This window comes from Barbatula barbatula (assembly GCF_947034865.1).
Source record: "Barbatula barbatula genome assembly, chromosome: 6".
Classification (NCBI taxonomy): domain Eukaryota; kingdom Metazoa; phylum Chordata; class Actinopteri; order Cypriniformes; family Nemacheilidae; genus Barbatula; species Barbatula barbatula.
In genome coordinates, this window is record NC_136765.1 from 13,153,737 (window position 1) to 13,176,214 (window position 22,478).

Genomic DNA, 22,478 nt, shown 5'->3' on the forward strand with positions numbered 1-22,478 from the left:
ATGAAAATTAGTTTGAAATGGTCGTTTAGTTTCTTCCGCGGCTGTATAAGAACCTTTTTTATTAAATATTCAACACAATCTCACTGCAAAACGTAACTTTTTTTACTATGCGGATCATATTGGCTTATTCGTATGAATGCGTATCTCATTCGTACATTTAAGCACGATTTGCTTTCGTCCCCAGTGACACTAGAGCTTCTGTCACGAGTTGCGAAGAGGATGAACCCAACAGCAGGCAGCAGTGAAGGGGTTAACATAAGATTTAATAAAGACAAAACAAAGACCCACGATGGGGATAAAAAAACACAAACTAGAAAACAATGATGAGACAAGAATCTAAAACAAAACCCTTATAGACTAACTTAAAAAAACACGACACAACGGGTAGGCAATGGGCAAGGCAGACAGGTCAAGGTAAACACACGTCAAGGACCATAGTACACCGAACAAGGTAGTTTGCACAACGAACGAGCACAGGACTAGAAGACTAGAAAATCAAGACAAAAGAGGGCAGCACCGTGACAGCTTCAATTTGTGGCTTCAGTAATGCTTTTTTCTAGTAATCTTACGTAATAAACAAATACATACTAAACTCGATTTTAAAAAGTATTTATCTTTTGAAAACTATACTATGTTCATATATATAAAGTATATGTTCAGCTTATTTTAAGCATTTTTGTCTAATAAATAGTTAGCACATAGTCTTCATGGTTAAGCTCATTCTCATGAAATCTTTCTAAAATGTTTAAGTTTCAAGGCAGACTGCCAGTGTTACAGCCATTTTAGGATTGCTTTGAGTTGGTCTCCTTGGTTGGTCTACCAAGGAGTCCTCTTCACTACTCCTAACGTCTCACTGGTTTCGGAGATAGTTTTAGCGCTAAAACGCTTTGTGAAGTACTCTTAACAAAGTGCCAAAATTAGGACTGACTAAGTTTCTCCTAAGTTATGAGCTACTTTTAAATGTTTTGTGAATACGGGCCCTGATTGGATATCTATTGAGTGCAGTTCTCCTCTGCATTACTCAGGGGTCAATGTGGATACGCTGGTAGACAGAAGGCAGAGTGGCATAGATGGATGATGTGGACGAGTGCGGGGTTGTGATGGATTGAAAAGAGAGTGACGCAAGCTCGCCAAGCTCAGCCTGCAAAATCAGCATCTCCAATCTTGACATATACTGTAGGAGGCTATACTGCTGTCTTATCAAGCCATCAATACCTCACCCCATTTGACTTACAAAGCCAAAACAGGCCAAGAGTGTTGATGGAAATTATTTGACTCAACCTTAGAGGGCTCTGACTTACTGTAGTGCTAAGGGATCAGGGAATGGTTTCATTCTGGACTTTAAAACAGACAAGAAACCTTCTTAATTCACAGCCTTCCTGTTCTCAATTGTAGTTGGGATTTTTAATATGACTGCTCTTATACAGAAATGAGAAATATAAAGGAATACTTCAACCAAAATGGAAAGTTCTTGCATAACTGAAGGCATTTTGAAGAACACTTGTAACCTAACAACATCAGCCCCCATTGACTTCCATTGCATAGACACAAGACATTTCTCCAAAGATCTTCTTTTGTGTTCCAGTGAAGGAAGGGTCATACAGATTATTAAACCACATGAGGGTGAATAAATAACGCAATCATTTTTACACCACACCACCATTTCCATTCTTGTCTTGCATGTTTTGAAGAGGTGGATTTCATCTGGTTTTGCCTTCGGCCCCCTGATGTGCGTGAGATCCCTGAAATCGCTCACGGCTCACAACAACTCCATAAAACCTCCGCCCTGCCTCCTGCCACACGTACAGAATGGAATCTGTCATAAACATTCTAACCATCACAAGCCAAACCGTATCTGCCTCGTGCCCCCTTCCCATGTTGCTTAGCAGCCAAGCCGGAGTGTTGACGTTCTCACGAGAGCTTCCTGTAAACACTTAAGAATACGCAAACATCTCGCTGCACAACAGCCCACTTCAGAGTGAAAAAATGGAAAGAGCTGAAAGTCTCATATATTCGAGACATCCAAAAATATCCCTCTCCGGAAAAACTGTAAAAAGTAGAGACGTAGGCAGAGAGGAAAGTGATTTATTATTTTCTCCTCACCTTCTCACTCACGTCTGCTTTGGCCTCTCCTACGCAGGCAGCACCAGACGGGAAAAAATTGCTGCCGCAACTCATTCCATTAGAATCCAACAGGATGCATCTCGGAAAGGCTGTGCTTACGGTTACATTAAATAAAAGGGGGTAAATGCGCTTGACCCTTTCACCACTCCGTCTATCGGACCTTCTTGGCTAATTTAATGTGCATTTAAAAGTTTGCTCGCCGCAATGGTTGTGAGGCTGTTGATATAAATGCCTGGGCATTACAGATGCACTTAGCGTTGCTGGAGCAGGAGTCGGCAGTCTCGATTGACAGCGCTTAAAAGCTTTGCACTGTTTGTATTGGCTTATCAAAGCGTGAGGCTTTCTGTAACGTGACCTGTTATGTGTTTCAGCTCTGCAGGGGGAACCATGACCACAGCGAGGTACCGACCCACCTGGGATTTGGCCCTGGACCCGCTGGTGTCTTGTAAGCTGTGCCTAGGAGAGTTTCCTTTGGAGAAAATGACCACCATCACCCACTGCCAATGCGTTTTCTGCACCATGGTGAGTACCAGCTAAACATAGACCTCAAAGTTGAAACTCATCAGAAGAGAGCAGCACCCCTGCTGGCCAAACAAACAGCATCGCTGGTCCTCACCAAATGTTGTTGTTGTGGATGCTGGTGCTCAGGAGGGGTGGGAGTCAGCAGGGACCTGGCGATATTATATTATATGAGTAACTCGATAATGACACATTATTGGCGCTTTCTTTGCTTCGTGTTCAAGGACCAGTTCGGCCAAAAATGAATGACTTAATGTACTTACCCTCAAGTTGTTTCAAATCTGTATAAATGAACATAGAGAAAGCTATTTGGAAGAATGCTTGTAACCAAACCGTTCTTGGTCACCATTGACTCCCCTAGTAGGAAACATTTCTTTGTCAATTTCTTTGTTCTGTTGAACACAAACGAGGATATTTTTTAAGAATGTTTAAAAAAGCAAACTTTTATGGGGCACTTTTGACTAACATTGTTATTTTCCTACTATGGTAGTCAATATTGGCCAAGAACTGTTTGGTTACAAGCATTCTTCCAAATATCCTTTTCTGTTTTCATCAGAACAAAGACATTTGTACAGATTTAGAACAACTTGAGGGTTGGTAAATTACAGAATTTGTCCCTTTAACTTGGGTTTTATTTCTATTATTGTCACGATACGGTAGGGGAAGAAACCAAGCGCAGCCAGCAGTGCACACATGAATAGCCTTTAACGACAAAATAAAACCCACGATGGGGTAAAACAGTAAGGTAACTAAAATACAAGAACAAGTCTTCCCACAATGGGGCTACAACGAGAACACAGGATAACCAGACTTGCTGATAAAGTGATCAAATAATAATCCACAGTCAGAGGCAAGGCAAGGCAAGGGATCAAAAAGGCAAGGCAGCAGGAAGACGAGGAAACATGCAAGTAATAAAAAACAATTCAGCACAGGACAGGACCGCAAACACAAGGACAATATATAGGGAGACTAACAAAGGATAATTTACAAGATGTGGGGAATGAAACACAAAAAGGGAAGCTAACGAGAGAAGGAGAGGGGCGGGGCCAAAGACGAGACCGGAGAGAAAGCACATTATGTCGTGACTGACAATAATGTGTTTCTCTCCACACAAAACACCCTGTCATGATCCTGCGATAAGACTAGAAAAACCTGACAAGATGCGGCACAACCATGACAATTATTCCTTTCTCAGTGTGCTCTGTTGCAAGGCAGCTTTACCGAAGACATTTAGTTTAGGAATATTATGTAAAAATATAATGTAATTTTATTTTCTTATTGGTTTTAGATCATATTATGGTGAGCCACAACATGATTTAAACTTTGCAGTCATTGTCTGTGCTTTGATTCAGGAATGATGATGTTTAATGCTTTTTTTGTCTGTATTGTTTCATCCTTGATGGTCTTTATCCCATTTTCGTTAAGGACATCTTTAAATATATCGGTGAGATATAGCCACAGACATTTCGAAAAGTGTTTCTAAATATAAGCGCAGATTTCACAGCTATATCGAGAACCTCATCAGGCCGACTGAATTGTTTTTATGCCAGCAGTGTGATTCATGGTGCATTAAAAAACATTGTGAGCTTCTTCGGACCTCTGAGATTTGTTGTTTCTCTTTGCTGCATTTTTGCTGTAAACTGAGACCAGTTTTATTTTCAACTCAAGGCTGCAAGCAACATTTGAGGAGAGGAAGCTGTATCTAGAGTAGGGTAAAGAACATTTCATGTGACTCTGAGAAGCCTTGTCTTGGTTGTGTGTTCAGCAAAGTGTGTTTATGGAAACAATTCCTTTCCTTGCCAAACATTCCTAAAAGTTTGAAAACGTTTGTTGTTGTGCTTTGTTTGAGAGCATTTTGTAAGTGAAAAAGTAAATTGATTTTTTTCGGCCGAAGCATTAAAGAAATAATAAAAAAAGAGTATTTTTTCATGGCCTATACAAACAACCTACATACTGTTGCATTGAAGGATAATTGGTCTTGGAAAAGTGTCTGCGTCTTCATTAAATTGAGACATTACACAGTGTAATTATTATGAGAATGTTAACAGTTCATTACGAGTGAAGTTCCTCTGCTTACACCACACACTCTCCTTGACACAGTAAACAGTGCAAAACAAGGACTTTACACGATATTTTTTATTAACTCTTTTGTTGTGTTTTTCAGTGCCTGAAGCAGTATGTGGAACTTCTCATCAAAGAGGGCTTTGAAACAGCTATCAGTTGTCCAGACTCGGCCTGTCCAAAACGTGGACATTTACAGGAAAATGAGGTACCGTTAACATGAATACAGGGAATTTAACTCATTTCAAGGATTAGATTATAACAGGAAAACCTAATCCCTGTGCAGGACTCAAAGATCAAAACTTGGTATTACTTATTTTGGTATGGATTTGTGAATGTGATTTATTATAAAAAAGCAGTACCTAAACTCCTCCCCTAACCCCAGCCCTAACGTAACCCAACCTAGCGTCATCGTATTTAGCATCCTTGTAAAATTGCTGTGAGATTATGTTGGAATTTACATTTACATTTATTCATTTGGCAGACGCTTTTATCCAAAGATGAAATTGCATGGGGTGTTTGAGTTGGTATACTGTATGTCTACCAGCATAGAAATGTTAGAGGTTTAATAATAGCAATAGTAACCGTGCTTTTAAATAATTCAAATATTTACCTCAAATATCAGAGGGTACTTTAAATAAGTAATGTAGGTCAAAGGGGTAAAAACTGACAAAAAGTTAGTCCTAGAAGAATGTCACTCAATGAATATCATTAATAAAAAAATATTGAATGTAATTGTAATGTTTATATTGTGTAGCACCAATATTAAAGAAACAATAATAAAATTGAGTCCATGGTATAGTCTTTTTTTAACTCTTATATTACTTACAAAGCATTTACTGTAGTACTGTATTATTTACTATTTACCGTTTACCTCTGTTAAATCAGATTTTCAAGATATAATCATAAAAAAACATGGTTAATTAAACATGTATTAAATATCTTTGATAAAAATCAATCACATCATTGTTTTAGTAAACATTGAGGGTTAACAAAACCTGGCATAGTCGCTCGCAGCTGTCGAATAAAAATGTGTTATATGTTTTGTATCCAATAGACCACACTGTGCATAATTGCTTTTGTTCTTTCTATCTCTCAGATTGAATGCATGGTGACCACAGAGATAATGCAGAGGTACAGGAAGCTGCAGTTTGAGAAGGGTGAGTAGAAACACCCTGTCTGTCCATGAAAGGGGGGCGATCAGCATCCCACAGCACCTGATCGGCCACGTGTGCATGTGTGTGTATGGAGAGCTCCATGATTTGCTGTCCTAGATGACTGAGGGTGACTCACAGTAGACAAATAGGCCAGAGCGGACATTCGTGTGAGGATGAAGGAAAGGGAGTGGACTCGCAATGGACACATGCCGGTGCAGCTGTCCTCATGCTTTTACCTGTGCTGGCTGTATCTTCGACAGAAACCGCCTGCCATCTGTCGACAGATCAATGTCTCCCAGTAGTGTAACCTCATTATAGTTACTGTTTTTTGTTTTTGGCCTTTTGGTTATTTATAGAACAGTGTGGAGACAGGTGGAGCCTCATAATATTTTGGTGCAAATGTACTAACCAGCAGGCCAGTTGTTGTCGTGTTATAGCGTTTATATATATACATATATTTATATTTATATGTATATATCAGGGATTTATCATCATCACCCGTTAAAGGGATAATTCACCCAACAATGGAAGTTCTTTCATCACTACTCCCCACTTCTTTCTTCTGTAGAACACAAAAATCTTAATTTTAAAGAACGTTGTTAACCAAACAACCTTGGTCCCCATTAATATCCATTGTATGGACACAAAACCACTGAAAAAAAATAAAATATCTATAGTTCCCTTTCGAGAGCGGTCACTTCGACATTGCGGAGAACCGCATATGAAACTCCTCCTCTTTTCCACTTTTCCTGAAGTCTTATAGGATAACGCCAGTACAAAAACTGGCCAATTGTCGCAAGACATGCACAGTATGCAAATGCTGACGGATCTAGACAGTATAAATACGGTGCATGTGACGACAATACCTCAAAATCTTCTTTTTCACGCTGCCATCGTTGAAGACGCAACTAGAACTTCTTTCACCGCATCCGATGGCTTCATTCTGTCGTCTTTGCGCGGGCCCCATTGGCCCGCAGGATACTCACGAGCACTGCATTGCCTGCCTGGGCCTCGCTCACGCGGAGGATGCATTCTGCGAGTCTGATTGTGCGCACTGTGCGGACCTGCCGGCGCGTGTCTTGAGGACTCGCAGGAACATCGCTCGTGGACTCATAGGGTCGAGGCTCACCGCCGCCAATGAGCCGCTGGTGAGTCCACCCATCCCGCGAGGTGGCGGCGACGACCCGGCTCCGGGCCCCCGTCCTCTGTCGTCACCTCATTCCCCAGTCCTCTAAGTGGACGAGAGCCTTCGTCCCCCGCATTCCATCGCGGACGCCGTTTCCTTCGGCGTCGAGGAGGATGATGACTCCATGTCCATCTCGGACAAGGACTGGGCAGGATCGGAGCGGGATCGTCAGTAATATCTAGTGGCAAGGTTACGAATTGCAACCAACCGCTCACTTACTCCCTTCCTTTCAAACACTGTGACGGCTGACAGAACCAATGTTAATTTTGACTTAAGTCTTTTGAATAACGCACCATTACGTTTTCGTGATATTTTAGTCATCTGAAATCTATCAGTCTTAGTCTAGTTTTAGTCGACTAAATATTGGCAGATTTTAGTCGACTAAATCTACAGTGGACTTACTTTACTAAATGTTTCTTCAGAATTTCCGGTCATTGGAAGGATCCATCAGTCTCTTGTGGAATGGTATTAAGGTTTGAATATGCAATACAGACACAGATTTAACGGTTGTAATACAAAACATGTATTTTTGTCATGATTCTGCCGCATCATGTCATGTTTCTCTTGGTTTAGTGGCAATGACAGAATCTCATGTTTTTTGTGGAGAGAGGTATTTATGGCCCTTTTGGCCTTCCATACTCTCTCCGGTCTCGTCTCTGTTCCTGGCCCTCTCGTCTCCTCGATATTAATTCTTGCCATTCACCTGTTCCCCTCTTGATTTGGTCCCTTATTTAATGCCCTTGTGTCTTCTGTCTTGTGCTGGTTCATTGTGGTTGTGTGGTGAGTCCATGTGTCTTGTCTAGTCTAGTCTAGTTTAGTGTACTCGTAGTTCTTCTTATTAGTTTATTTAAGTCTTGTTTAATTGTAGTTAGTTTTAGTCCTGTCTTGTTATTATAGTTCCATGTTTTGTTATGTTAACCCCTCGTGGGTGTTTGTTTTATCATTTATTATTGAAGTGTGCTAACCCCTTACCCACTGTCTGCACCTGGGTCCTCTGTCCGTGTCTCACCACTTACGATCATGACATATTTTATTTTATTCTTAATGTCAAAAACAATGGCAGTGGCCTTTTCACAAAAGATAATCTCACATAAAATAAGCATAAGGCCTGCTCTCCCTGAAAAAAGATAAGATATGCATTCTCCCTGAATGATATGCAATGCATTTGACATTCTTTCAAGATGAAGTACAATATTATTGAAATCGATAACCACCTAACTCTGAACTTACTGTCTTCTACTGTCTGTGCAAAATCAAAAACATTAAGAAAAATAAAGTGCAATTCTCAAAAATAATAAAACTTAGTTGTAATGCCCTTGCACAATCTATCTAAATACAGAAAATTCACTACTGTTAATGTTCACGTACCTTAAGAGAAGTTAAATAACTGCTAGGCTACAATGCCTTAGAATGCTTTACAATGCCTTGCTACTCTGTGCAAAGTCAACAAGATTTGAACAGAACAGATTAGTGCAATTCTCAGATGTAGAATAAAAGATCTATTGGCTGTAATGCCCGTTTGAGGACATTGAATATTTATACTCATATTAATTCAGCGAGACAATCTTCTTGTCAATACAGTTTTGAGGTGGTTTCCTTTAGCTTCTACTTTATTCCAAGTTTAGCGGAAACACAGTGGTTTATCTGATAAAATAACCTTCGCGTGTATTTCTGGATGAGTCGTCTGTAAATGTCGCTTCAAATTGGTTGTGTTTTTCCCAGCGATTTTTGCTCCACACGGTTTACATACGGTCTTGTCGTCATATGTGAAGTGTGATCAGATATCAATTCTTCGTTTTCTTCCTAGACCTAGCTATGTTATTTCTGTTGTTCGTGAAACATGGCATTGCCCTCGGAAATATGGACCTTTAAATTAAAATTTTGGAGCCTGACAGCCCCAGTCCCCTTTCACTTTCACTGTATGCAAAAGTCACATTGAGTTGAAGCAGCATGGTTGTTTCTTTAAGGTTTATTCAGTTTTGGTACAAATAACAAGAAGGGTGGCATGTATCTTCTTAACAAAGTGAAACAAGAGATCACAAATAAACAGACTGCTAACTGGGGCGGAATTGTGACTTTATCATAACCAGGCTCTCAAAAGCAGAGCCAAAAGTGCATGCGGATTCACACGTGGCCTGCCGCATCAAGAGTGTGTGTTAGGTTTGCGAGAGAGTGCATGCGGGGACAGATAAGAGTGCGTGCCATCCTGACTCAACAAGACTACCAAAAATCAGCTGATATTATGAAAGGCTTCCTTCAGCCATACACACATCGATAGAGGGCTTTTCTCTCTCATTAGGCAGACAGAGTAAGATATACAGCCACGAAAAAATTTCAATTAAATTTTATTTTCAATTTTCACAACAGGGTTCCTACGCGTTTTGGAAAAGTATGGAAAGGTCTGGATTAGTATGGAAAAAAAGAAAATTGAGGATGGAGAAAATGAGTGACAGGAATGAGGAATGAGTTTCCAGACTATTGTCCTATTCGGTTTTTAAAATATTACATTTAGAATTTCTGATAACGAATGTATTTTTATGAAGTTTGGAGCATGTTTCGAGTGCTGCCGAAAGATCGGAGAAACGCTGGAGAACTGTTTGCTGTGATTGGATGTTACGCAGTTTGCCAACAGTACCCATGACAGTCGGGCTCCCCCTACTGTTCAACTTAACATATTGAACACACAGCCGTGCCCACCATTTATGTCCCTGACATCCGGGGAGTTTTTACATGGTACGCAATAAAAGTAGCGTGTCGCTAAATGTTTAATGTTTTATCATGTTAGGGGGCTGATTGTAATATCCAATAATGCAAACTACAATATGCTGAAATTAAGAGGATTTAGAAAGAAGCCAAGTTAATGTACTTTAGTTCACTTTTCATGTTCATTAATGAATTATATATCACCAATCCTTCTGTTGCTGTGGGTTAAAGGTTTACAGTTATTATAATAAAATTAACAATTGAACAGTAAACCACTACTTTTTTCAGTTGTAAATTATGGTCTGAAAAATCTTCTGGGTAGTCTGTATGTTTGAGTCTGGAAAAGTATGGAATTTTCTTAATGGAAAATGTTTAGGAACCCTGTCACAATGTGCATTGTTCCAAAGCAGCTTTACAGGAGAAAATAAGAAAAACACAGAAAAGGTATAAACACAGTGCATGCTGTTTATAGAACAAGCAAGATCATTCTAATAAATAATATCTAATAAAAGCAGTCTCCCGGTGAGCAAGCCAACACGGCCCTGTGGCGAGGAACCCAAACTCCAATGATATGAAAATGGAGAAGAAAACCTCGGGAGAAACCAGTCTCAGTCGGGAGGGCCAGGTCCCCTCTGACATGTCACAGCTGCACTTAGTGACTGTGATTAAAAGTTACTGAGTAAATGTTTATGAGAAATAGGGAGAGCTTACTAGTTGTGATTTCAATTTTTTTTTATTTTCTATATTATATACCTAAAGTAAACTGATAATTTTGGTTTCATTTTGTGAACTACTAACAATATTTCTAATAAAAATGTTGTTTCTATTTGCATTTCCTAGCAGAAAATGAAAACTGGGGAAATGGGTTAAAATAACAGAAAAGACGCTTTTTTTCAGACCTCAAATACTGCAAAGAAAACATATTAAATTTTAAGCAATACAACAGTAATATTTGTACATGTATTTGGGTAAAGTTCAAAAAATATTTTTTTATGTGATATCACAGTTTGATGTGTCTTGTCATTCTGTCTTTCACATTATTGTGGATGAGTTTAACGTATATCACTCCTGAGCTTTGATTTGATTGAAAATCGACAGACACTGAACTAAAATGTCCACAATAGATCTAGAAATGCCAATTAAATGAAAATTTGAAATGGTCTCTTAATCTTTCATATATAAGTAGTATTTTTCATTTGTAAAATGTACAGCGCACAGCCTCTCGTGGCTTATTACTTTAATAATCACTTATTTATCTAATGAATATATAAAAAAGCTTTGACAAGCAGTTTATTGAATCTGGTATCCCCTGGGCAGATGAGACCCGTCTCCGATGGTGTAACCATGGTGACCTGTCATCCCAAATTAGCTCTAAAACTGCCTAAAATATACACTCACAGAAACTGTTATCTTCTCCCGTCCTTCCCAAAAGAGGTGTTGCTGGATCCGCGGCGGACCTGGTGCCCGTCTTCCACGTGCCAGGCAGTGTGCCAGCTGAAAGAGTCTGACACAGTACTTCCGCAGTTGGTGCGGTGTATCGTCTGCACACACGAGTTTTGTTCCGCCTGCAAGGCCAGCTGGCACCCGGACCAAGATTGCCAGGAGAACGTTCCCATGACCTCCTTTCTACCTGGAGAGAGCAGGTATGTGTTAAATACTTTTACTTTTACACAATTGGCAGAAGTTTTTATAAATTTGTTTTTTTTTTATTTTGCGTTTTCTTTCGAATCAAACTTATGGCTTTTGTGTTGGTGACACCGCTGTATCAGCTGAGGAACGCAGCCACGCCTCAGTTTCGATCAACCTCTTTGATGTGAGTTTACACGCTCACATTCTCCCCGCAGTCGGCGCGTGACTCCAGCAGTCATGCTGAAGCGTACTGACAAATAATGCTTGATGAATCGACGTGTGATTTGAAATGAAATACCTTGATCTGTCTCAATGTTTTTCCACACTGTTGAGTACCCGCATCACTCAGCCTGGGAATGGGTGTCTACTTTTAGATGTTGAAGAGCCTTTTGCTCTCGGCTCAGTGAGCTTTAGATTCACTCGCAGGTGTTAATTGACATTCATGTCACACACAGACTCGATTCATATAGAAGAGCATCAGTGAGGAGTGTGATCCTTGATCTTGGTGCAGGCAGGAATGAGCATTAAGCTGGAACTGGAGTGAATTACATACTGCAGACATCCAAGATCTCTGAATCATTTCATGTTTGATATGGCTTTGCATCAGCCGTTTGAATATCAAACAAATTAACAATTAAAGTGTATTTAAAGAGGCAGATTAACAGTCTGAACACAGCATCACATCAAATCACACACAGCCATTGTCTACCTTTCCTTACTCTGAAAATGTTCATTTGCAAAACTGAATGTATTCAGGTTGAGTCAGTAATCTTAAATGTTTACTCAAGCAGGGATGTCGTCTAAAGAAAATGTTTATATTGTTTTATAACCTTTTATTAAAAAAATTAATGACACGACGGAGGTACTACTGTAAAAGCTTGTGGGTGGGGTTATAGTTCACACAAAATAAATCTGTCATCATTTATTTGTCTTCATGTTCTGTATATGACTCTTTCTTCCGAGGAACACAAGAAGATATTTTGAGGAACGTCTCAGTGGTTTTGTGTCGGTTCAATGGAAGTCCACGGGGTCCAATGTTGTGTGGTTACCAGCGTTCTTAAAAATTTCTTCTTTTGTGTTCTGCAGAGGAAACATTTTTTAGAGGTTTGGACATTGCTTTTGGGTGAATATATCATAAATATGACAAATATAATAAAAAACACATTCTACCATTCTCAATCAAATCAAATAAGAATGGATTGAATCAAGTCCTGCCTCTATTATCTCCCAATGACTATTCTTTATAAATAATTATAAATAACTATAACATTACAATTAAATAATTTTAATTGATTAAAAAATGACTTTTCTGCATGGTCAGTGCAGCAGTGTGAGTCAGATTAAGGCCCTGCAGTTGTAAGAAAGAATTGCGGTCATTTAACTGTGCTATGAAAGCACAGATGTACAGTGTCACTTCCCTTGGATCAATAGAGCAGGAATTGTGCTGGAAATGAATGGGCTTGTACCTGTCAGCACGGTCCCTATGGGTCAAACTCTCCATTACCAGCTAAAACTGACTCTGGCCACTACTCTTTAGTACATAAAAAGAGATAAGCTTGTCTTGGAGAAAAAAAAGACAATAGCTTCTCCATCAGTTCCTCTTTCAAGATCATCTTTTGCAAAATAATTCTTATGTTTTTGTATTGGTGCTTATTAAGACATACATTGTTTCTTGTTTATACTTACTGTTTGTATGTCATTTAGTTTCTTTTACATTCCTTTACTATTTCTTTTTTCTTGCAGTTCTTTCTTTAAGGCCGATGATGACGACACCCCCATCAAACGTTGTCCCAAATGTAAAGTGTACATAGAGAGAGATGAGGGCTGTGCCCAGATGATGTGTAAAAACTGCAAGCATGCATTCTGCTGGTATTGCCTGGAGTCTCTGGACGTAAGTTTTGACCGCAGCCGGAGTGCAAAATATCTCATCTTTACAGAATCATTATTTATACACCCTCATTTATCGCCAATCTTGTATTATTTACCCGAAACACAAACGAGATGCTATTCAGAATCTCTGAGCAGTTGTTTTGGTATACAAACCAAGCATGGATGGGGATTTATAATGCCTTATATAACTTAAATGGACAGTTCACCCAAAAATGAACATTCTGTCATCATAAACGCCCTTGAGTTGTTCCAAATCTGTAGATATTTCTTTCTTATGAGAAACAAAGAGAAAGATTTTTGTAAGAATGGTTGTAATTTAACAATTCTTGCCCACTATTGACTACCAAAATAGGAAAAATTACAATGGTAGTCAAAAGTTTCTCAGTGTTCATCACTTGCAGTTTTGTACACAAATTCTGAGTTTGCGATTTAAACTTTTGGTCTGTTCCTCTGTGTGACTTTATCAGACTGGATTTGCACACAGATTTTTTGTTTACAGTAACTTTTATTATTCTCATGTCCATCCAGACACACCGCTTTGCATCTCCTTTTGTGTTTTAAGGAGACACCAAGCAATACAGGTTAATGTGAATTATGACATTTTTATTTTTTACCAGTCTTGCAGTATGTCACTATCTTTGTGTTTTCTGTGGTCATGTTACTGTCATTGAGGTGACACGTTCGGCCCTCATTGAAGTCCGTAAATGCAACAGTGTCCTTCACTCAGCTGTTCTGAACACCCACAGCGATAATGAACTCTCATAATACTGTGTTTTTTTAACAGGATGACTTCCTTCTCATTCATTATGACAAAGGACCCTGCCGGAACAAATTAGGCCACTCGCGAGCCTCTGTGATCTGGCACAGAACACAGGTGGGCGCACATGTTTTCTTCCCTCTTTCTTCTATCGCCGGTGTCCCAGAGTGCACCTGTGCACTTGCACATGATCACGTCACGGGCGTCCTTCAGAAACAAGCGTTTATTCAGAAAGTAGGTGGTTGCGTGCTGCACACAGGAGATTCATGCCTTTTCAAAGCAGATGCATACTCAGGACTGGTATAGTACATGACAGTAATTTATTTTTACATGATGTATATTTTAGATACATCTCCAGACTATCTCATAAGCTACAAATGCAAAGTACAAAAACATTCTTTATGCCTTTGGTAAAAGACCCCTCCTTCTCACATTGCTTGTGTCTTTGGCACATTCTGTGCTGACATTTTTTAATATCAGACTCATTAGACCCACTGTCCATTATGTATTTTCAATTTTCCTCCAGTACGTAAGACGTAAGCTGCACGTGAAAACGCCTCCAAAGGATGCCATTATGAGCAATTGAGGACAATAAAGTTTGCAGAAAATGGGTTTTGAAAGAACCCTTCTTACATTGCTGCTAATTTCCTTACTTAGACCATAATGCACTCAAATTCATCAATATGCCTTAATCTGTGCTTAACGACTACTATATGGTCATAGACTGCATGTCTTTCTTGGTTGTCAGATCATGATGACCTACATTAGCTCTAATTACTTTCAGGTAGACTAGGGTAGGTTTAGTCGACAGGGATCTTGTGGATAGCGCTGAACTTTAATGGACAAATATTTTTTGTTGTGAACAATATACTTCATAATAATATAGCATTGCTGTTGTACTATAGCATACCTTATTGCATTATATACAATAGTGAGCGAGCGTAACATCTGTTACGCAAAGAAAATATTTGTATCTATATATATGACGGTCAATATATTAAGTCTTTAAATATATATTTGAAGATCTATAAAAGAATACATAATTATATTACAATATATTGATTTATGTGTAAGGAATGGCTGCTTTTCATATCGCTGCTGTCATTCTGAATCCTCGGATTTTCCTATTTCGTGATCTTTTCGTGATTCCATAAATCATTATTATTAGTTCCCCTTAATGTTTGTCAGTTAAGCAAATAACAAACCAATTAAAAATATTAAAAAGTGTATGTCAACTTTGACAACACAGTGTTGAATCATTTAAAAATAGTTTTTTCCCATTTCCTGACAAACGGCGAATTTGGACATCCAAGGTTTTGGAAGGACAGCAGCGATATATTAAAATATTAAAACAAGCTGTTAATAACATATTATTCATATTATCATTTTTTATATTTATAATATAAGGGATTTAAGAGAGATACATTTCATAATTGACAGCTTTTTCTTGTATGATATTGCTTTACTTACTGGACTATAAACCATATGAACAAAGTGCACTAAGACTAAACTGAACATAATGTTGAAAAGGTGAGCTGGCCTACATTTGCACAAAGACATCTGTCGCTCAGCAGGGAAGAGTGAGTCACGTAAAGCTTCATAAGAGCCCAGCGGCTCCACCCCAGCCCTCTGAGTTAGAATTTTACAAAGCTTCAGCCTGTGTAGCATCAGAAATTTGACTCTTTATGAATTAGTAAAGATGGAGCTACCGGGCTGTGCGTTCCAGCGCGTCTGAGCCCCGGGGTTCTTTCATTTCACTGCTCTCTCCTTCTGTTCTCATGCTATTTCATAAGTGTTTTTTCAGCATGGGAAAGAGCTAAATTTACATAGAGAATGAAAATTGAGAGTGTGCGCAAAAGAAGTCCCTTGATAAATCGTTATGATTGTCATTCTAGGAATGGGATGATGTTGGGAAGTATGGAAATAAAGGGTCAATTGTATCATCTTGAAGAAATTATGATTTCTTGAAAAAGAGTTTCTGTCTTAAATAATGTGAAGAAAGTGCTTGATGCTAGTGATTGATGGCCCAATAGACCCTTTCCACATGACGTCACGCATCTTCCATTCTGCCGCGAAGCAGTGTATCGTTACATCCGCTAGCGTCTTCAATATGGAGTTTACCAAGTCCCTTGCACAGTTACCACAAATACGGCTAGATGACAAGTCGCTTACGACAAGATCAAAAACTAGATAAAGGATTCTTCGATGAAGGTAAGTGTTTTTTTTTCTTCTTGCGTTAGCGAAGGTGCTAGGATAACTACTCGAATATGTGTTCTGTCAGTCAAAAACCTTATGAAATATTAACATCCCTGTTACTGAACACAATAATAATCTTACGGATGTTTTGACCACTTGTTAAATTTCTTCATTTAAATTTTTTTTGCAAAACGGAAGTTGAGATACACTGCTTTGCGAAAAGGGGAAAGTTGAATGACGACATTGTGAAAAGTATATATTTTAAGAATGAATTCAATATCTTTTCTATTTAGATCGGATGCCACTATGTGGTGGATTATGGTGCTGCATTGATAAAGAGTGTGATTTGATATCTCGAAACAAGCAGCTTATTGCTATTACTTTTCTACTTACATTACATTCTGAGAGAAATCTATAGCGGTCATTCATTGTCTTGCTGCAATCTGTCTTGTCTGACTTTTATTTTGTTTTCTCTGTAGGTTGTTGGAATCTTTGCTGGCTTTGGTCTCCTTTTATTGGTAGCCTCACCTTTCTTGCTGCTGGCCACGCCCTTTGTTCTGTGCTGTAAGTGCAAATGCAGTAAAGGTGACGATGACCCTTTACCCACCTAACAGCCCGCCCCGTGGAGTCGCTGTATGAGGAATTCTGGTCATCTCCTTTAATTGTTTTTCTTTTCTTCCTCCGCCTTCGAGCTCTTCATCAAGCGGTGGGACTTGCGCATTTGAAGCCGCAACGAGTGTCTCACGCCAAGGTTACCGGCACAGCTATCTGAGTAGGCTAAACGCGGCAGGTTTGACCAGACCAAAAGGGACCTCATGGGTCTGCCGCTTGCTTAGGTGGAGGATTTGAGCGGTGAAGTTTCCTCTCCACAGTACCCCGGGCGACCGCATGGTGGCGCTAATCCATTCTGGCGCTAATCCATTCCATCTATGCTCTCCTGGAGGGTTCTGTTTTAACAGAAAATATATTCAGATTGTTTGTCTGTCTGTGTGCACAGTAGCAGTTCTGTCACGTGGTTTATTCGTTTTCACTTGTATTGCACAGAGATGGGGCTTTTATGTCACTTTAAAGTTGAGCGTATTTCATTTCTTAAAAGAAACATTACATTTTTAACATTAGTTTATTGCCTTTTAATCTAAACCCACAGATAAACAAAAGCTCTGTTCCAAAACCTAGTGAGCTGTCGTGCTTTCTATTGCCTACACAGGAAGCTCCTTTTAAAGGTCCTGTATATCATTTTTTGGAGGATCAAATGACAGAAATGCAATATAATATACATTTCTATACATCTTCAGAGGTGTATGAAGACCTTACATGATGAAGCGTTATGTTTTTATGACCTTAGAATGAGCTATTTCTATCTACATACACCGCAGGTCCCCTTGCATGGAATTCACCATGTTGTTTTTCTACACAAGCCCTAAACGCACAAACTGCTCTACAGAGCGCATTTTGTAAATACGTTATCTCCTTCGGCAAAGAAGTGTAAACGTGATGACACCTTAAGTTAGTCCTGTGTCAGCCAATGTAGAGTTTCGAAAGGGAGGGATGAAGTGAGCCGTTGGTCGCAATTTGCAACCTCATCGCTAGATACCGCTAAATTTCATACACCCTTTAAAGCCAGCATCATGGAAATTGTCTGCAGACAGCAACTCTGTGCATCATTCTAATGTGAAGCGCATGAAAGTCTCTACTCACTTTTGATTTCAGTAGAGTTTGGAATTAGCATGTTGCTAAGTAGTAGGATATGCTAATCAGCATAAAAATGAAGTACACACAAAACAAAAGTTACTATTCGGTTGTTATGTGGTGACGTACGGGCTACCGTTTCCGGGTCCAAGCATCTAATCATTTGAAGCTGCAGCTTAAACAGCTGGTAATGAGCACTGTTTACTCACGTGGCATATTTAAGCGAAGCATTTATTATCTCACAGTATACAACGGTTATGATCATGGTTTTCCGATAGTTTTACAGCTCGCCATGAGCGTATATTAGCATTTTTGTTGTTTGCCTGTAGCATCTTATTGAGCCTTTGGACCCGGAAACAATATATGACCTTCCATATATGGTAGTGCGCGACGTCAGACTGAACAGCCGATTAAAGCTATTGTAAATTATAAATATCTGTAATTTTTTTCACATCTTGGATTGAATCTGTCACTGGGCTCATTGCAATGCATTCTGGGATGCTGGGATGATTGCCTTCTCTTCAAAGGATACCTGTAATGATGAATTTTGACCAAATCAAGGCAAGGCATCTTGTTTCAAGGTTGCCTACTAGGAAAAGCCTTCAGCAGTGCACCTTTGATGCCTTAATGTTGTGTCTCCATAGGCAGCTCAGAAGGTTTTAGAACAGTGTCCTAGATTTTTTACTAGATTGACATGATCGCTGTTTTGATAGATTATATTAGTTTTTTTTTGTCCTGGATTTAAACAATTGTCCCATATTTGCCATCGGGGCTTCAAATTAACAACCAGTTAATACAGGTGGATTTCAGCAGTGGCATGTAACCCATTCAATCCTACGTACGGTGCCGCATGCTCTCGCATTACTCTATTTATGTCATACGCTGATCGGTCTGTTTATCGCCGCATGATGTTAAACACAAAATATATATTCAACCCAGCAAAGGTGCCATTTGGTCGGTTAGTAGGTGTTTACGTTAGGCACTGTTTGCCACATTGTCAGCACCTCCTGTTTCAATCATACGTGACCAAGTCCTGTCTACTTGAATGAAGGGAATATAGATTTATTTTAAATCCCCAAGATCACAATACAACAACATATTTCGAACCAAAAATTAACCTGATGTCAACCATAACTTTTGTTTCTTAAGCTCAAGTTGTGTTGCATTGTCCCTCATTCATAGAAATAGAACTGCTGCGTTTTATTGAAATCTATAATGTTTGATTTGAACCCTTTGATTTGATTTTAACTTAAGGGCTGCTCTGTTAACTTTATTCAAACACTTAAGATTACAAGTAGCTAAATACAAGTTGTCAAAATGTGATGTTAAAGTGATAGTAAAAATTATGTCATCGTTTACTCACCCTGTTGTCATTTTAAACCTGTATGACTTTCTTCTGCAGAACACAAAAGAAGATATTTTGATTCACTTACATTGGTTTTGTGTCCATACAATAGAAGTGAATTGGTACCATAGCTGTTCTATTACCAACTTTCTTCAAAATAAATTATTTTGTTTTCTGTGGAAGAAAGAAAGTCATAAAGGTGAGTAAATGAAGACAGAATTTTATTTTTGGGTAAACTATTCACTATACACTCACTTAATGTAAGTGCTTTAAGCATTACTGTATTTTTTTTAAATACTCATATTCTTGGAAGTGTATGAAATGCAAGATAAGCTGCCGTAAAGTATGATGAGTATGTCGTTAAAAATGTTTTGTCAATCTGAAACTTTTACATTTTTGGAACAGTCTCTGATTCTGTAGGGATTATACACTGATTTCAAGCTTGGTTTGCTTAAAAATATTCACGTCCAAGCAATGCATCTATGCAAGTTTATACAACTTGATGATAAAAAAGTGTGGCTTCTGTTGTCTTGAATTCACAAAGGACGAGTGGTTGCTAGTTTCTAGCTAAACGAAGAAATATATCAATGTTCAAAACAAACTTGATAATTTTCTGAAAAGCCATTGTGGAAATATTGACAACTGGCACAAATATTGTAAAGTGATGTATTGCTTTAAATAGACAGATTTGAGACTTATGATAATATTCTGATGTTAGCATCTTGCCTGCAAAGTTTGAAATACCTTGCAGATTTTTTAAAGCTTTTTTTGCATTATACAGTATATCATTTAAAAATATTGAAACAGACCACCAGCCATATTTGTAGCTGGATGATATGTAGCTCATTTCCTTAAAATCCGTAGTGAGATTTCCTCAGCTGACATTTTCAATTGATATAATGCAATATGTAATGCAAGCATGCCATATTGAAGGCAGACGATAAAGTTGATTGTCTCTCCTTCGTAACGTTTTGTTAGGCCTGAAAATCTCTGTATTCACAAAGTGGACTCCTAGTGAATAGCCTATTTGATTATTAGTCACATTTATGTCTAGGAGCTTGCATTATCATATTTTAGCCTTAAAATTTAAAGTACCTCACTAGTTTTCTTTTCTGTAGCCTAAAGTTACGTTTGTTTTCTAACAAATATTTACTCATATCCTCCAACTTTTGTGATGTTCAAAGATAAAACCTTTATGCATACGCAGAGAAAAACTGTTGTACATAAATTGGCAAATGTGTGGACTAATGTCGTTATTTGTTATCACTAGTTTTATCATTCATTTTTTCAATGAAGTATCTTCTCTACACCAATTTTCAACAATAATTCTAAGACTCTGTTATGATCCTCTGGTTCATTTTAAAGACTTCGATTAATTTACGTTTTTAACACCTTCACCAACATCTAAAGCATTTGCTGAAAAAACTCAGCAACAATCAGTGTGATAAATGGAAGCAAAGCACAGCAACAATGTCAGTTATAAATAGCACATGTTGAGCAAAACCTAATTGTCATTACATTCAGAAACATTCTCCATTTCATGTGCAACAAAGTACTGTAATGTATATGCATACATGTATATATTGACAATCGTGCCAAGCAGGTTTTTTCCAAGAAGTGGAAACCTTTTTGACAGAGTAGATATAGATAAATATGTACTTGATGTATGCTAAAAAATGTGTATGTACGTTTTGGTTGCAGTACTAATTTCATGTTTTTTTGTACCGTGTTTATAAAACATAAATTTTGTAATATAATTGATTTTCTTGAGGATAGTTGAAATGACACTTCATTCAGGCTATTCATTCAGTTGGTGTTTATTTGGTTCTCTCAGTTTTGGTAGCATAGCTTTGTGTTTCAAATTTTTTTCTAACGAAGTATTAGAACATATTGTGGAAATACTTCTTGAAATACACTATAGATCATTCAAACAGCCAAATATTGTGTTGTTCCTTTTTGTAAAATCTGCTTGTTGCACAAGACTTAGCTTTGCCATTTTTCTGTAATTACAGATGAATCGCCCTTGAACTTACTCTATTTGTATGTATCAGGCTTTTGTGTATTCCAGATATCATTATTATTTTGACCAACTGTAAAACATCACAGCAATTTTTTTCCATGTTAAATTAGGGACCTTAGGTGTGTACCTTTATCATTGGTTCTAAAATTAAAATGGGTTTTGTCTTTCAATTATCCTTAGGTGGCCTTTATATGTATGTGTTTGTTTTGATACATCATAAAGAAAATATTACTTTAATTCATTGTAAATCAGCATTAAATTGCAACATACAGTTATAGTGTTGTAAAATTGCATGTATGTGATGTCTTGGTCTAACAAACAAAATACAACCACAAAAAATTCAACATGACCTGTGTTGTCAGTGCCATTAACACTGTGAAATTAAAATGTATTCATGTTTATGGTTTTTACTTTATATTTGCATTTTATTTAATTGTCAAGAAAATTAAAGACCACTGTTGAAAACTGTAAAATAAAAGAATTCAATTAATTAATAAATTAAATACTATTTGTATTTGTCAAATACACATAGAGCTGGGCTTTGGTGATTTTCTTACCTTTTTTAATCTGTTACAATATTTTTTGTTGATTGATTTATGATTTTTTTAAAAGAACATTCTAACAGAGTATAATTAGCTTATAAAAAAGATAAAAATACTCATTTGCTTATTCACTGCTTCTATTTTACTTTCTTTATTGCTTAATACAAATGTTTACATTACAAATATATCATGTTAGTTTTCTTAGCAAAACAAACAGTATTGTAAAACAAAAGATGGATCTGTAATGGACTAAATTTGAAGGTTATAGCACTCAGTGCCGATCCTAGATGTCGTCTGGGGGCCCTAAGCAAAAAGCCCTTGTCATAGTTGCACAAACATAACTTTAAATTATAAGAAATAATAAATAATTACATTAACACAGTTAAATGAATAAAAACTTAAACTGACAGTTAGAACAAGTTAAAAATTTAATTCACATTTTGATTCCAAAGTAACGCGTGACACCAGAACCATCTAGCTGTTAAATATGTAACTAAATGATTAATATGGTTTACTCAAGAAAGCTAAACATAGGACAACACATCAATAATTCTCTATGTGATGACACAAAAATGACATATTATCATGGGCAAACGAAATACAGTGCATTGCAGTGGTGACACCCACATGAACACCGTACAGCTTGTTTTGTGACTAAGT

General features: G+C 37.9%; 1 protein-coding gene across 1 annotated transcript in view; it reads left to right on the forward strand.

Moving 5' to 3' along the window:
- Positions 1–21,408, forward strand: part of rnf144aa (ring finger protein 144aa) — a 29,313-nt gene extending 7,905 nt beyond the window's left edge. Inside the window, exons 2-8 of the mRNA XM_079458729.1 lie at positions 2,496–2,646; positions 4,808–4,912; positions 5,804–5,864; positions 11,183–11,393; positions 13,123–13,270; positions 14,054–14,143; positions 16,702–21,408. Of these exons, the coding sequence (XP_079314855.1) occupies positions 2,512–2,646; positions 4,808–4,912; positions 5,804–5,864; positions 11,183–11,393; positions 13,123–13,270; positions 14,054–14,143; positions 16,702–16,833 (882 nt within the window). The 5' untranslated portion in view covers positions 2,496–2,511 and the 3' untranslated portion in view covers positions 16,834–21,408. The remainder of the gene's footprint in view (positions 1–2,495; positions 2,647–4,807; positions 4,913–5,803; positions 5,865–11,182; positions 11,394–13,122; positions 13,271–14,053; positions 14,144–16,701) is intronic.
- Positions 21,409–22,478: the final 1,070 nt, after the last annotated feature.